The sequence below is a fragment of the Lemur catta genome, chromosome 1 (genome assembly GCF_020740605.2).
Source record: "Lemur catta isolate mLemCat1 chromosome 1, mLemCat1.pri, whole genome shotgun sequence".
In the NCBI taxonomy this organism is placed as follows: Eukaryota; Metazoa; Chordata; class Mammalia; order Primates; family Lemuridae; genus Lemur; species Lemur catta.
The window spans coordinates 112906402-112924098 of record NC_059128.1 but is presented as its reverse complement, the minus strand read 5'-3'; the positions used below and the strand labels follow the sequence as shown (position 1 = coordinate 112924098).

The window sequence follows — 17697 nt, the reverse complement described above, 5'->3', positions numbered from 1 at the left end:
TCACCCTCTCAACCCAGCTTTTCCCAACTACAGAAAGAACCAGGAAGATTCTCTCCTTCCTCCCTCCGTCTTTCCCTTCCTTCTTCCTTCCTTCCTTCCCAAGCCTCGGAGACATTTGAACTGCGGCTGGCACGCAGCAACCTTTGCTGCAAAGGCAATTCTGATGATTAAAATATCAAGGCAAACTTTAAAAACAGAAGAAGAAAAAGAAACAGAAAGTTTCCACAAGCAGCTAAAAATTCTGCTGAACATCAAGGCCTCCAAGAGCATGCATTTTAACTCATGTTTTTAAAAATCTGGTATTTAATGTGGTCAATAGAGCACCACCCTTTCAGAGTTTGACGCTGCAGGGCTGTAATCTCAGACCCCCGCCACCCTCACTTCGGTGCCGAAATCCACATGTGACATTGCCAGCAGGTTTCCCCTGGCACCCAGCATGTCCTGGCCTGGCCCACCCCTCTGAGCAGCCTCGCCCACCCCCCTGATCGGCAACAAGCAGCTGGAGTGACCTCCCAGGAAGAAAATGCCAGTGGGTTTGGCTAGAGCAGCCAGCCAGGCAAGCCTTATGGTTGCCTCAAAATGCCCAGAAGTAGGAGTTTCCAGAACTTCCTCAGCTGTAGTATCAGGGGGTCAAGGTGCCCTTCCCTCTGGGGCTGTAGGTCTGGCACCCACGTCCCACCAGCAGGTCACAAGATCTGCCTGCCTCAAAACCAAAGTCAGAAATGGGGCAGGTCGTCGCCCGCCAGCTGGTCTGCCCAGAAAGGGTGGGCCCATGGTGTTTGCTTACCAGAAGCTTCTGGAGCACTCACGGAGTGCCAGGCGCTGAGCTAAGTACACCCCTTGCACCTTCTCATTTAACCCCTAAACCACAGCCCTAAGAAGCAGGTTCCATTGCAAGCCCCATTTTCAGATGGGGAGACTGAGGCTTGAATCTGGCTCGTGACCAGTGAACGGCAAAATGGTACTCGAAGCCAGTTCTGCCTGACTCTGAGCAGTTCTCATAACTACCCAGAAGTGGTTCCAAGGAGGCTGACCTCTGGGAACTTAATGATGCCCCAATTTTAAGTGGGAGATGTTCTTTGAGTTTGAAGACTAGTTTAGGGCCTCATCTTGGGCTTCCATCCACAGAGATCTGCCCCCTTGTAACTAACTCCCCACTTCTCCGTGGTGTGCGGATCACATATTTAATGTGTGCATCTGTCACCAGATCGGTCACTCTGGGGAGGCAGAGGCTGGTCTCACCTATGCCCGAAGCACTCCAGAGCCTGGTACACAGTAGGCTGTCAATAAACGTGTCGGCTAGACCCCATCTCCACTCTCCTCATTCAAGGCTCTTTGCATCTGGCCTCTTCTGGCGTCTTCACCCGAAATCCATAAACAGGATGATTGACAGAAAGAGCTCCGGCCATCAGCACACACCACAGTGGGTTTTTTTTTCCTTTCAATTCTTTTAACCATTGGAAAGCTTCTTTCGCTCTCTCTCTCTCTGCCAAAAAAGCATTATTATTTGGGGGACAGACAGAAGAAGGGGGGGACATTGTAGAGAATGTTTAAACGAGATAGAGGACAATCCGGCACCTTCATTCCAAAGGTTGGCCCATCCCCAGATGCTTCCAGGAACTGGCAACTGTGTGAGGAAAAGGATGGTGACTACAGACGCCAGAGGAAGTGTTCGAGAAGATTCTAAGGGAAGAGAAAAGTTGATGGGTACTTTTCACTGAGCTGTTTCTGTGGCCTAAGACAAGGCGGTCGCCTCTAAAGGCTCAGTCTGTTTTGTGTCCAGAAATCCCACCGAACGTGCAATAAGTCTCCCAACGCTGTGGCAGCAAATGTCCACATAAGCATTTAAAAGCTGAAGCTGTCGACCCACATTCACAACAGTGTGATGCACAGCTGCTAAAACAGGGAAGCAGCCCAAGTGTCTACTGACGGATGAATGGACAGGCAGAATGTGGTCCATCCCTACAATGGAATATGATTCAGCCTTAAAAAGAAAAGAATTTATGACACAGGCTGCCACGTGGATGAACCTTGAGGACATCATGCTCTGTGAAATAAGCCAGTCACAAAAGGACAAATCCTGTGTGATCCACTCACACAAGGTGTTTGGAGTCATCAGATTCATACCAGGGGCTGGGGAGGAGGAAGGGGAGTGAGTGTTTCATGGTGACAGAACTTCAATTTGGGAAGATGAGGAAGTTCTGGAGACAGAGGGTGGTGATGGTTGCCCAACCATGTGCGTGTACTTAAAGCCGCTGAGCTGTGCACTTAAAAAATGGTTAAGATGGCAAATTCTATGTTATGTGTGTTCTACCACAATTAAAGAAATTGAAGAAGAAAAATAAAGCCAGGGCTGAGTTTTCAACAGACAGGGGCAGCAGTTCAAAAAACGATCGTCTTGACATCGTTACCAGGAAACGATGGGACACCTGGGGACCACATCATGGATGGGTGGCTGAGATAAAAGTGTAGATGCCAGGAGCCCAGTACCCCTGGGAGGTGCTGGGCACAGCAATATGTGTGGCTTCACCTTCCCCGGGTGACAAAACTCCCAGTGCCAGTAAAGCAAGCCCAATTCTCAATAGCAAAAGATTTTTTTTTTAAATCCACTCAAAACGTCAGGGAATAGGAGACCCTTCTGGATATTTTGACTAAAGCAGAGAGAAAAATAACTCCACAGAGGAATGTCTTAAATTATATCTCAAGATGGGTGACCCTAGAGCATTTACAAACAAGCACCTAAATTTGAAGGACTCAGCCCTGGTGTCCCAGATAGAAGTAGCTCCTCTGTTTCTAAACAGAGGGGACAGTCCTCCCACCTCTCCCCGAAAAACATGCTTTGTATGTGTATGTGTTGCATAGACTTAGCACAAACCGCAGCTCTGTCTTTTATTAGCTGTGTGACCTTGAACAAGTTAAGTAACCTCTCTGGTCATAGTTGAGCTTCTCTTTGTCCCTGACCTATAACATTCTTAAGATTTTTCTGCACTCTAATAATAACTGTCTCCTCCCTTATCTCTTTTCACTAGCCCAGCCCCTCTTCCTCAACTCTCTCACCTCCCATTCCTTACCATCCAAGCATCCAACCATGTCCCATGGTTGTTCGGGGACGGAGGACTGCCTTGGAACCTCCTCCCCAGGCATCCGAGGGAGTCCTAACAGGCAATTCCAAGGGTTCTATTCAGGTCTCATTCTGTGTGGCCTCCCCATATCTTTGGGCTAAGGTGAAAATATCCTCCTTTTTGCCCTCCACTATCTTTTGTGATACAGCCCTTAAGCCACTTACTTTCTACTGCTTCAATTTCACGTTCACTAATTCTTCCCAGGGAAACGTGTGAAAGAGGTCCATGAAACAATAAACAAGCAATGAGTATGTGTGCAGAATCACCTTCTTGGATGTCAAAACATTATAAAACTGTGGTGATCGGAACAGTTACTGGCCCTAGTGCAAAGAAAGGCAGACGTATCTACAGATACCCAGAAATAGACCCAAAAGCAATGGCGAAGGGATAGATTTCTGCAATAAATAGCATTGAGGTCCCAACTAGTTATTTGGGAGAGAATTGACACCTCTATTGAATCACATACACAAATAGATCTCATGATGAAGACGAAAGTTTTTAAAAAATTATCAATATAATAACTAAAATTAGAAAATGGGGGGAAATTTTTCTTTTATGGATAGAAAGAAACTTTCTAAGCATAAAGTACATCTGACATGCAAAAATCAAGCTCTGAACCCCATAAACGTTTTACACTTCTCTGGCAAAACACATCCCAGGGCATTTTCAACCACTAAACAAACAAACAAACAAACAAACAAAAAACGCAATGGGCAAAGGTTTCATTGCCTTCATTGATGAAAAGCACACACAGATGACTTTTTCAAAACTCATTGACGCACTAAAAGATATATGGGCAAAGGATATGAACAGGAAGATAAAACCCAAATGATAAACAAACATGTTTTAAAAGGTTCAACCCCGACAGCAATCAAAGAAATGCAAATAGAACCAATGACGTCACGACAGCTCCTCACCCCCACGGTAAATCATGAAAGACTTTTCAAACGACACTCAAAGCTGGCCAAGGTGTTCCCTCTCCTCCAATGCTAGGAGGAGCATCCGTTGATACATTTCCGGAAAGCCACTTGGCAATCTGTATCAAAAGCCTCTGACCCAGAAATTTCACTTCTGGAAAGCAAGCCTAAAGAAACAAACGCTAGCTAAAGCTTTTACTCCAAAATGTTCATCCGTCTCTTTGTGAAAACTGAAAATAATCTCGATGCCCAATAATAGGAAAAGTTAAGGAAATTAAGACACAACAGATCTAGCAAATACCCACTAGAAGGAAGTACCCCCAATAAATTCAGCAATGTGCACTGTGGACTAAGACAGACTTTTTTTTTTTTCTTTCCTTTAAGCATTTCTTTTTCCAAATCTCTTTTAGGAGCAATTTGACTTCTATACTCAGATAAGAAATAAACTTGTGTTTTTGGTTCTTTTTAAACCAACTCCATACGCTTCTCCCAAGCAGGAAAAACATTCACTGTCTGGCACAGGAGGTGGTGAAGTGGAGTCCTCGGGCAAAATCTGGCCCACGGCTTGTTTTTGTAAATAAAGTTTTATTGAAACACGACTACATGCACATCTGTGGCTGCGTGCCTGCTACAATGGCAGAGCTGAATAGTTGCGACAGAGGCTGTATGGCCTGCAAAAGTTGAAAGTATTTAGTATCTGAGCCTTTACAGAAAAAGTTTGCCACCCCCTGGGCCACAGGAGAATGCCACAAGCTTCTGTTCCCAAGCCCCTCCTGAATGGCCGAGCCTTTAGAACAAGGCATGACAAACTGCTTAGAGAACCCCATACCCCCATCGTACCTTTCTGGCAATGACTGTGAGTCCAACACCGTTCCACAAACTGCCCATTGATGACGGTGGCAGGGCAGTTGGTCTTGCCCTTGGCAGTCCCCGGACAGATGTCCCCACACTCTTCGTTGTCATCTTTGTTCAACACGATGTAATTATCCTCCACCGAATCCAGGATACGGGACCAGTCGATCGTGGCCAAGTAGCAGAGCTCGTTGTTTTTCTCGATGCGGACAGAACCCCGGGTTATGTTCATCAGGTTGTACAGACCGAGCTCTTTCAGGTGAACCATCTCGAAGATGACCAGCGCGTAGTTAAAGAAGAGGCGTGAGCCCCGGATAACCGTGAGGTTGGGGAACAGGTCCTTCAGGCTCTCCAGCCCGTAGACCCGGAAGAGCAGCAAGTAATCAGTGATCATGATGAGTTTGGGGAAACTGAGGTCTCGGAAATCTTCGGGCCTCGTCTTGAACATCAAGAGTATCTGCAAATGTCCTTCGATGACAGAGCAGTTCTCCAACTCGTGCAACCTGGTGAGGTTGTTCCGGATATCCATGCCGGGACACACTAGAAGGGGAAAAAAGTGCAAAGCAGGACAAGTGAGTAGAAAAAGATACACCCATGGATGGATTAGAAGAACCAAGGGCAGAGCCAAGTTCATGAGCATGCGACCCGGGCCCCGCATTTCCATCCTGCACCGGCCCCGCAAATTCTGCAGCCAGCCCTAGGAACGGCTTTCCCTGTCAAGTGCCCATGCCTCAGTAATTACTTGCAGAAGGCAAAGAAAATAATTCTTTTGGCAGGCCCTGTTAGAAGCCTTCAAAAATCATCACCTCTGATATGATGCAATTGAGACAATAGGATTACAGAGGATTGAGTAACAAGGCAGGTGCTGACGGGGAAAGGGGAGGCGTCCCCGGTGTGTCTGTGTCGAAGAGCTTCAGGAGCTGATTTATGGGGATAAAGGTGCCTGCATCAGATGTGGGGCAAGGAGAGCTGAATGTGTGTGTTTTGTCAATTCTCCCACCTTGTGGGCTCTCTTCTTCCCAGCCTGGTGTCCTGGCTGGCCGTCAAGACCTAATTACCTTTCACCTGGGTATAGCAAGGGCTTCCTGGGGAGTCTGATGTCTACTGCACAAATGCCCTGCGTGCTCATTCTCCTGAAGGTGGGCCCTCCTGAGCTCTGACACTCTCCATGGCTCCCCATCACCCTGTATTTCCCTCTTGTAGCCCAGAAGATTCCACCCCTCCGTCCTCTGCACCCCACTAAACAGGCCTGCCCGCTGCTCTTGTGCAACTCCGGAGCTCCCCGAGTCCTTCTCTGTAACATGATCTATGAGGGGCAAGTAGCGAAATTTTGCAGGGCCAGCACTTAAGCAGGGCCTGAAACATAGTAGGTGCTCCATTTGTGTCAGCTATTTTGTTGTTATTGTTGTTTTATTCCCCCAAATATATAACAGGCATCTCTAGGCTAGTCTATCTTTTGGCTGGCAAAGCCCTTTTTATACCTTAGCTTCTTATTTCTAAATCCAGCCCATCATCCTGCAAGAGCCAGTTCAAATGCCACCTCCTCCAGGCAGTCTGCCCTGATTTCCTCTCCTCTGTATACCAATGCGGGCCTTTCCCTTCTCCTTTCGGCCCTTATACTTGAGTTAACATTTGTCAGAATCAAACTCTTTAGACAGCTTCTCCCTGCCAACACACACACACACACACACACACACACACACACACAACACAGCCCTCAGCTTCTGGAACATAAGTCTCAGTACACAACTCCAAGGCATTAAACTTTCCCCCAATATCTTGGAGGCAAACAGATTGTTCCAAAGAAGAATAGTAAATCCTCTTAAAAATCCACTCTGAGAACAACCTGCAAAAAAAAAAAAAAAAAAAGCACAAATTGGAAAGAAAACAGTTGGGCAAAACAAAGTAGCAATGTTCCTGGGTCACATTCCACGCAGCAGAACGGATTAGGCTAAGTCAAGGGAAAACACACACACGTATTCACTCACTCACTCACTAGGAAGTTGGGGGGGAAGCCCTGGGACTTGGCTACCAGTAAACCACCACCCCTGCCCTTGACACTCGCTGCTCCGTGTCTGAGCCAAGCAGGGGCCCTGCAGAGGCCAAACCCAGGCTGGGAGGCAGCTTCAGGGGGACAAGGAGGCCAGTTCCAGCCGCCACCATACTCATGCCACCCAAGCCCAGCCTGAGGCTTCCATATACAGAGATTGCAACATTTACCATGCTGTCAACGCCTCCCAGCAAGCCCCTCCGCCGCCCTTCAGTCCCGAGCTCCACCGGCAAAGCCGATCGGCCAAAGACGTACAGCCCACCAGGGACAGGCAGGGTTGCCAGGGTCAGCAAATAAAAATGCAGGATGTCCAGTTACATTTGAATTTCAGATAAGCAATGAATACCTTTTTTTAGTATAAGTATATCCATCCCACGCAATGTTTGGGACATACTTATCCTTAAAAAATTACTCGTTGTTGGCCAGGTGAGGTGGCTTACATCTGTAGTCCCAGCACTCTGGGAGGCTGAGGTGGAGGATCGCTTGAGGTCAGGAGTTTGAGACCAGCCTAGGCAACATAGCAAGACCCTGTCTCTACAGAAAATAGAAAAAAAATTAGCCAGGCATGGTGGTGGCGCCTATAGTCCCAGCTACTTGGGAGGCTGAGGTAGGAGGATCGCTTGAGCCCAGGAGTTCAAGGTTGCAGTGATAGCACCACTGCACTCCAGCCTGGGTGACAGAGACAGACCCTGTCTCTAAAAAAAAAACCAAATTACTCATTGTTTATATGAAATTTAAATTCAGTTGGGTTTCCCGTATTCTATCTGGCATCGCAGTCTTAAACTCGGCCACAGATCTGGGTTTCTCAAGCCTGACCCTCACACTCTATATTTCATTTCTCTCTGTGTCTCTGTCTCTGTCTCTGTCTCTCTCTCTCTCTATCACACACACACACACACACACACACACACACACACACACACACACACACACACATGCACGCACACATTCACTTCAGGTGCCTAGAATACCTACCCACCCCCCATCCTTCCCAGGCCATGGCAGAGCTGAAATCAGACACACGAACGTGCATTGAAAGATTAACATCAGGGAGATGCAAATTCAAACCACCACGAGGTACAACATCTTCACCGCTAGGATGGCTAAAATCAAAAAGACAGACGCTAACCAGTGTAAGTGACGACGCAGAGACATCGGAACCCCCTCCTATCACAGACAGGGGTATAAAATGGTACCACTACTGTGGAAACTACTCCAGCCGCACCTCAGAATGTTAAACAAAGAGTTTCCCCATGACCCAGCAATTCCACTCCTAGGATGTCCCCAGGAGAAACGAAACCATACGTCCACACAAAGACGTGTACACAGATGTCCTGCGCAACACTGTTCGTAATGGGCACGAAGTGGCAATCGCCCAGCTGTCCGTCAGCTGATAAATGAATCAACGCACTGTGGAAGATTACTCAACCATAAAAAGGAACGAAGCTCTGATTCGTGCTCCAGCACAGATGAGCCTTCAAAATGTTATGCTCAGCGAAAAAAGCCAACCCAGACACAAAAGGCTACATCGTGTGTGATTCCATTTATATGAAATATCACAGAATAGGTAAACCCATAGAGACAGAAAGTAGATTAGTGGTTGCCAGGGGCTGGGGATATCGGGCAATGAGAAGTTATAGCTAAAGGGTGCGAGGTTTCTTTTGGGGATAATGAAAATGTTCTAAAATTGACCATGGCCACAGTTGCACAACTCTGAATGTATTAATACAAAACCACCTAACTGCAGCATGCTTAACATGGCGTGAATTTTAGGCCATGAGAATTCTATCTCACCAAAGTGGTTTTAAATAAAGAGGAAACAGCCAGAATTGTAGAAGACAATAAAGAATTGCTTTTCTTTTTAAATCTCCCATGAATCGAACTCTTAATTCATTAAAGCCGTATGTGTCCCCATTAGTCGAAGACAATAGAGCAATTTGCCGTTGGGACATGAAAATACCCAGAGGGTGCTAGAAATGGCGCCAGCAATAGATGCAGGGTCTTCTTTGCCAGATTTTAATACCTCTGGGTGGGAACCAAAGGATGTTCAAGTTCTTAATAGGTAGTACCTGGTTAATGGCCCATCTATGCACAGGTAGGGATGGGGAATGATGAGGAAGTAGCTCGTATTTTCTGAGAACTTGCTATGTGTTAATAAAATCCTTGGCCCCAGCTCTGTTGTGCACAATCTCAGGCTAAATTCTAAAAATGGTCCCAAGAGGAGGTGCCATCTTCATGCCCATTTTTGTGATGAGCAAATCGAGGCTCCCATAGGCTGAGTGTTAAGGGCACAACAGCGTTAGGATCACAATTCAGCAGACAGACGCAGTGTCTGCGCGCATCACTGTCCTGCTACAGGTTTACTCAAATATCAGTAAATATTAGTAAACATGCCTTTGTTCTTTCTACAGTACTCCTAGTGGAGAAGCAATGGAATGCCACTTAAATCAGGAAGCAATGAAATCGTCTTCACACAGCAATAACCTGGAGAAAGCTCGTCTACACAGCAAATATCCGCTGAGGACCCAATCCGTGCCGGACGCTGTTCCAAGATGTTGTCCTTGAACTTACAGTCTGGCAACTGCTAAGTCACTACTCAAATCCACTTAAAATATAACTGATGTCATCAAAGAGAGCTTCAGGAGCTAGACAAGAGAATAAAAAAAATGAACTATTTGCCCCCATGTGGTCCAACCAAAGAAGACTTCCTGGAAGAGGTGCCACCAGGACTAAAACCTAAACGAACAGTGCAGTAAGAATTATTCAGTTCTGCCTACTTCATTTTAAGGTCAAGGGCAACGGCAAACTATAGCTTGTTCCCGTGGGTGACCAGGGAAGTATAGGGTTAGACATATAATTCAATTCGTTTGGGTAGATGCCCAGTAATGGGAGGGGGGAGGGGTATATATACAGCTAATGGGTGTGGTGTGCACTGTCTGGGGGATGGACACGCTTGAAGCTCTGACTCGGGTGGGGCAAAGGCAATATATGTAACCTAAACATTTGTACCCCTGTAATGTGCTGAAATAAAGAAAAGAAGAGTCACCAAAAAAAAAAAAAAAAGCCAGACAGAAAAAAAAAAAAAGAAATATAATTCAATTCAGGCCACATATGGAATTTTCAGTTTTTTTTCAAAAGGTAAAAAAGAAACAGAGAAATGAAATGTATTTTATTTAACTCAATGTATCCAAAAATGTTATTTCAACGTGTAATCTATGCTAGAGAATGATTAACGAGATCGTCTACAGGATTTTTTTTCTTTTTTCCACAAGAAGCCTTCAAGATGCAGTGTGTATTTTATCCTAGCAACCCATCTCAGACCAGAGCCTCAGCTTTCATTGGAAATTCACCATCTGCATATGTAGATTTCATGAAAGAGATCATTGAAAATGTAAGTTCATTACTCAAGTTGTTCCAAACATACTCGAAGGTTTTCCAATAACAGAATTGAGTATTAATTTTTTTTAATGTTTCAACCAATTAAAGTCAAATAAAAGTGTATGTTGGCTGGGCACAGTGGCTCATACCTGTAATCCTACCGCTTTGGGAGGCCGAGGCGGGAGGATTGCTTGAGCTCAGGAGCTCAAGACCAGCCTGAGCAAGAGTGAGACCCTGTCTATACAAAAATAGAAAAATTAGCAGGGTGTGGTGGTGGCACCTGTAGTCTCAGCTACTTGGGAGGCTGAGGCAAGAGAATCACTTGAGCCCAGGAGTTGGAGGCTGCAGTATGAGCTATGATCATGCCACTGCACTCCAGCCTGGCAACAGAGCAAGACTCTGTCTCAAAAAAAAAAAAAAAGTGTATGTTGACATTTAAATGAATCACAGAGAAATAAATTAGAGATTCAGTCTGGCCACAATTTCCAGAGTTCAGGAGCTACATGTGGATAGTGGCTGCCACATTGGACACAGGAGATACAGGACATTAATGTCAAAGCAAAGGTTTTATTGGGCAGTGCTGGCCCTGAATCTGAGAATTTTCCAGAAGGAAAGAAGACTGACATGAGAGCTGTCTTGGGCAGTGTCCCCTTCTTTTCTGGTTTTCTCTCCACCATGAAAACAGAGGAGGGGATGTGTTGGGGGCAGGGCAGGGGAGGGGATCTCTGGAAGATTCTGAAACCCTTTACAATGCTAAGAGTTTTATATCTTCTGCTTTCAGTCATAAGGTCCTCATTCTTCACTCACAGCATTCTTAAAACGCTCCCTGGTGACCTGTTCTGGGGCCCACACGTTCCTTTCTGCATTCTTTCCAGTCTTAAAACCGCTTCCTCCTAATTTCAGGGGGTCCTGCCCAAACAGGCCTTGGGTTTAGGTGTCAGGCCACCACCCATACCGGTTTTGGGGCACCCGAGAAACCTCACAGATCTGGCTTCTGCCTCCCAGCTGTGCCACCTGCCAGCTGTGTGGTCCCGGCCGCCTCCTCAACCTCTGCGTGCCTCACTTTCCTCACCTGGAAACAACAAAAACAGCATCCTAAAAGCTACAAAGAATAGATAAGAACAGGGATCTGGCCACATATACCTGTTATTCTCCTGTCTGAGCCACGTAGAACCAATTCCCAGACTTATTACCCACAGAAATTAGAGCTTACACACACTGTGGGGTATCAGAGGCCCTTAAGATTCTCCGCCTGCCCGAAAGAATGGCTCTCAAAATTGAACTCCCACCAAGAAGCAGCGATGGAGGAGCTGTGACAAGTGGCAGACTGTGGACGTGGCAAGTCAGCCATGTGGAAATCATCCTGTATTCATTCAACAAACATTTGTTGGGCATCCTGGTGCGCTAGGTTCTCTTGTGCTGCAGGACGCAGGGGAACTCTCAAGAAAAATAAGGTTGCAGCCTTACAGCAGGTAGAGGAAAGAGACGTCTAAGTTACTGTGAAAAACTGCAGCTTTTGGAGTGAACTGTATGTTTTCCACATTTCCACGAAGGCACAGGAGAGAACAAGCTGGTGGTAATATCCTGCTATTCCTGAATGCAAGAACAGGAATTTTACATAAATGTGACGAGACACCACCCTTAAGGAATTGGAGGAAAACCCCAGACTTGAAATCCAACATTAATCCTCCCAAGTCAGCTTTGAACTCCAACAGGAACTTCGAGCCAGTCTGCCTTTGGCCATGCAGGACAGCAGACCCTGCTCTGCTGGGAACAAAATGTTTCTTAAAACCTGAAAGCCACTGTGACACTCCTTGGCACCGGGGTTGGCAGAGCACAGGGACCCCCGTCACTGAAACATAGACTAGGGCTTTTGGATCATCTCATGAACTCTCCAAGAGAGGACCAAAGATTTACACACAGATCAAAATATAACCAAAAAAAGGGCACTTGCGGTCAAAGGATTCTAAATGGGAAATGACAAGCCTGAATTAATAAATTTTAAACCACAGTGATAGGAAACCACCTAGAACAGGAAACGAGATAATGATTGTTGTTATCTGCCATAGTTCTGTTCTATGAAGTCCCCTGGAACATTGAATTAGCAAATACTGAATACTGAACCTTGGCTCTTAGGGGAAATATGGGGTTAGGTTCCTGCAAGCTTCTGCCCACAACAGTTTTATCAATGGATCACTGCACGACCTTGTTTTATGTATGGGCTTCTGTTAAAAGACACCTTATTTAATATACATTGTTGATTCATTAACACTGAACTCACAGCCAACAGCACTCATGCCGGAATCTAACACACGATTTTCTCCATGGTGCATGCTTAGGAACACTAGACAGTACTTCAGCACTACTCTTGGGGGCTATTTTAAATAGCCAAATCCACCACCGCCAACAAAACACACACACACACAAATGCTAAAACCATGGCACCAAATATACCGCAAAAAGGACAGTTGTTTTAATCCTCAGAAAGAGAACTGTACGAATCTGCAGTATGAGGGCAGACACAAGAAGGTGGAGTGTCACCTGGTTTGACTTCAAATTTGAGACTCACCTTTCTTGGGTGTCCCAAACTACTTATTGGGTTACCAATAAATTTTATCAAGTAGGCAAATTCACCAAGTACACCATCCAGGAATAACGAAGATGGACTGTACTCAAAGTAAAAAAAAATTCAGTTTTAAGAATATGAATCCAAATACAAGATTTTTGTTAAAGTTGAGAGAAAACTCTAGAGGTGGAGAAGAGATCTGTGGTTGCCAGGAGGTTGGGGTGAGGGTAGTGTCCGAGTGATGATAAGACTGATTATATCTTGATTATGGGAATGGTTGTATAGATCTATTAATGGGTTAATATGCATAAAACAGCACACCAAGAAATAGTCAATTTTACTGTGGTAATTTTATTTATTTATTTTAGAGACAGGGTCTGACTTTGTCACTCAGGCTGGAGTACAGTGGCGAGATCACAGCTCACTGCAGCCTCCAACTTCTAGGCTCAAGTGATCCTCCTGCCTCAGCCTCCTGAGTAGCTGGGGCCACAGGTGCCACCACCGTGCCTGCCCAATTTTTCTATTCTTGTAGAGATGGGTTCTTGAGCTCCTGGCCTCAAGTGATCTGCCCATCTTGGCCTCCCAGAGTGCTGGGATTACAGGTGTGAGCCGCTGCACTCTGCCTACATAGTAATTTAAAAAGTAAAAATTTTTCACACACCTAATGGGTGCAGTGTGCACCGTCTGGGGGATGGACACACTTAAAGCTCTGACTTGGGTGGGGCAATGGCAATATATGTAACCTAAACATTTGTACCACCGTAACATGCTGAAATAAAAAAAAATTTAAAAAATAGAAGGAAAACAAAAGTAAAAATTTTTCAATAACAAGATGCTCATCAAATTGATGGCACAGTCACGTCCCAAAACAGGAATAGGATAGTTTTGGGGAACAAAGTGCTGAAGGGGGACTTTTGTTTTTTTCTTCTCTATGCTTTTGTAATTTTTTTCTGCAATGACAATGCATTATTTGCTGTTATTTTAATTTTTTTTAAAAAAACACAGCCAGACAAGGTGGCTCACGCCTATAGTCCTAGCACTCTGGGAGGCTGAGGTGGGAGAATTGCTAGAGCTCAGGAGTTCGAGACCAGCTGAGCAAGAGCGAGACCCCATCTCCACTAAAAATATAAAAAATTAGCTGGGCGTGGTGGCACAACCCTGTAGTCCCAGCCACTTGGGAGGCTGAGGCAGGAGGATCGCTTAAGCCCAGGAGTTGGAGGCTGCAGTGAGCTAGGCTGATGCCACTGCACTCTAGCCTGGGTGACAGAGAGAGACTCTGTCTCAAAAATTAATTAATTAATTAATTAATTAATAAAATGTAAATATGGTCCAATTGCAAAACATAAAACAAGCCACCCCCAGAAGTATTCTTACTAGAAATTAACACAAGGGGTCTTGAGGAAAAAAATCTCCTATCATACACCACTTCCTTTTGTGTTCCAGAAGCAGGGCTGATGGCAGAGAAGCCTCATTCAATGCCAACAAGGCTGTTTAAATAAATAAGTCCTGAGCCGTACACACAACTAAGGAGGGAACATCACTTGTTATTTTCTCGCCCTTGGAACACTCATATTCAGCACAGCAAATGGTAATGGTATAAATTTCTTCAACATGCCTCGTGCCATAAAGAGAAAAATGCAGCCTCCCTGGACATTTCATTTAAATTGATTTATTTCCTTTGTATGAGGGACCACACAAGCGATTAGGCATGCCATCGTGAATCAACCCTCCAGAAGTTGGTTCCAGATCAGGAGTCGGCAAACTTCCTCTGGAAAGGGCCAAAGTGTAAATATTCTTGGCCTCTCAGGCCGTGCAATTTCTGTCTTAACTCCTCCATCAGCTGTTGGGGCACTTTTGTGCAGCCGCAGATGGTGATGAGTCAACAAATGAGTGTGGCCCCGTGCCAATAAAACTTTATTTACAAAAACAGGCAGTGGGATTTGGCCTGCCCGTGGGCCAGAGTTTGCCAGCCCCCATTCAAATGAAGGAGTTGGACTATATATAAATTAAAAAGCGGGCTGGGAGAAGGACAAAGGAGAGATTGGCCCTCCAGGACGAGAGGACCAACATCTTAGCCCGGGATTGGGGAAGGGAGGAAAGAAGTAGGAAGAGGAGAAAAAACAGGAGAAGCCAGACACAGGTGAAAATTCGACGGGCCGGTGGTGGCTCGGTCTTCCGGTGGGAGGGAGTTGGCAGCGTCACAGCCAAAAGAGTCAACCGAGGTGAGGTTGCGGGAGGTGAGGAGTACCTTCAAGAGAGCCATCGGCACAGTGGCGGAGACACAAGCCAGACGCCGTGGGCAGGCCAGTGGGCAAAGGGTGAGATAGCAAGAGTTGGCGAAGAGGGGTAGCTGGGCAGGAGAAGGCCAGAGGTCAGTGGTGGATAATGGGGTTCACAGGGTACTGAATGTGTCTAGACTGAAAAGGAAAGGCTGATGAGTGAGTGAAGATTCCTGAGGTGCAGTAAGAGCTCAGATGGTTGTCTCAGACAAGCAGAAGGTTCGCTCCCCCAGTGCAGTGGCTGTCCAGTGGGGACAGCTGGCAATGTCTGGAGACATTTGAGGTTGTTGCAACTGGGGGCAAAGGCAAAGTGCTACCTGCGTCTCATGGGTAGAGACCAGAGATGTTGCTCAACACCCTACAGTGCACAGCACGGCCCCCATAAGCAGGAATTATTCAACCCCAAATGTCAACAGTGCCAAGGCTGAGAGGCCCTGCTAGAACCAAATAGGAAGTCAAATGGAGTGAGGTGAGGGTGGAGACCCCAGGGGGGCCCATGCTGTGGTCTGTATAAATGAGTAGGGAAGGGACAAGAAGCAGATCTCCAGAAGAGACACAAAGATTAGGAACAACTGCAGGAAGGTGACATAAGAAATGAGAGGGTCCTGGAAATGAGGGTCTCATGCCTCAGTGAGCAGACCCGCTAGACTCAGCCCCCAAAGCTCTGTGGGTTCATATTTTAATTAGTCCCACAGTGCCTTCATTCTCTGACTTTGCAGTACCTGCAAGCAATTTCACGACAGAGCTGGCCAATCCAGAGGGACGTGGAGAGGAAAAGCCCTTGACCAGCTCAGGATGGCCACGAAGACCCCAGTGCATGAACTGGGGTGGCCCACCCCCCATGACAGCTCCAAAAAAGGAGTCCTTCCTCCCTTAAAAAAAATTCCCACTGATTTCCCTTCACCCACCCAACCCTAACCCCAATCAAAATGCTGTATTGGCTGACGTTAAGAGATTAATGATCTGGAAAGTTCCAAGCCTTAGAGAGGCATCACATCTCATTTATTTGATAGGATTTTTGTTAACCATTACCCTAAGCAGGGCTGGGGAGGCTCAGACCCAAAAGAACAGCTATTTGTGAGGAGACCAATGCTCCGGGGACAAACTAGCTGGGGTTCGAATCCCAGCTCCACTGCCTGCTGGCTCGATAACCTAGTCAAGTTTCCTCGTCTGCAAAAAAGGGTGACAAACCCTCCCTCTTAGGGCTGAAGAGTGGATTAACTGAGATGATATATGCAAAGCCCTTTATCCTTAGTAAGGTATTATCCGGAGAATAAGGAGCTCCTTAATGGGATAAAAAGGCCAGAGTCTCCACCACCTGTGCCCCACTCAGGAATAAATATTTCCTGACCACCTTCTACATGCCAAGCACTGTTCTAGACTCTAGAAATGTAGCAGGGAACAAAAAATTAAAAAATTAAAAATTAGTTAAAAAAAAGTCCCTGCCCTTGTGGAAAGAGTACACGTGCAAAGGCATGGTAAATCCATTTACTGACCCCAAAAGCTCAGACTCACATCCACAATTCCAAATTTACAAGGAACAGAAGAGGAAAAAACCACGCACACAGACACACACGCATACACAAAACCTGGCATACGTCTAAACAACTTGTCTTGGATTTTCTTAACAAGAACCCAAACTAATGGCTGCCCTTCACGAAGCACCTACTATATCCCAGGCACCCAGGGGGGCTTTTAGACATGGTGTAATTGACAGAGCCACTCCACAAAGCGGTGGGTCCACTCCAGGGACTCTGCCTTCTCCACTGTCAAATTTAGGAACTTCAATTTCTTCCCTCCCTGACCCGGTCCTCATCACCATTGATTTCCTTTTATGGAAAAATCAGAAGCAATAGCCTAACAGATATTTTTTAAGCAGACCCTCAGACCCCATGGTAGGAAACTCAGGCAATATTCTCTCAAGTGATGCTTCTGTCTTCACCTCAGAACCAGAAAGGTGCCAGCTATCAAGCGCAAGGAAGACCCTACCCACACAGGGACACCCAGGAGAAGCACCCGTGGGGTCAGGGGGTCACCCAAACATCAGAGACTCCTTCATGAAGGTCAGAGCTGAGGGGCGGGAAGGGCCCAGGGAGACTGAAACAAGAGGCAGTAGTCTAGAGCCTTGGGTGGAACTAGACACAGAGAGGTTCAAGTCCTCTCTCCGGCACTGACTTTAGGGCAAGTGAGTTATGTGCCCTGCCTGTGCCTCAGTTTATTCCTCTGTGAAATGGGTGCACCACAGTATCAGCTTGCAGCGGCCACTATGACCATCCAAAGAGATAAGATGGACCAGCCTGTGGCATACGGGTGATGCTAACTATAATCACCATGATTTTAACAACTGCTACTACTTCTGCCACTACAATTGCTGCTGTTGCCAAGGCTTTAGGGTTTGCCTCCGGACCTCTGGAAACAGAGCCCCAAAGCGGTAAACATGGACCTAGAGTCCTGGGTGGCCACGGGCCTAGATCCAAGGAAGCAAGGTAGAGGGGTTTCTACGGTTCCCCATCCCGGGCAGCGGCACCCACCA

General features: G+C 46.3%; 1 protein-coding gene across 4 annotated transcripts in view; it reads right to left on the bottom strand.

Annotated features, from left to right (window-relative positions):
- INSR (insulin receptor) overlaps positions 1–17697 on the bottom strand; it is a 119448-nt gene that overhangs the window by 100833 nt on the left and 918 nt on the right. For all 4 annotated transcript variants that reach the window (XM_045548421.1, XM_045548431.1, XM_045548440.1 and 1 more), the window contains exon 2: positions 4880–5431. In XM_045548421.1, the coding sequence (XP_045404377.1) occupies positions 4880–5431 (552 nt within the window). The remainder of the gene's footprint in view (positions 1–4879; positions 5432–17697) is intronic.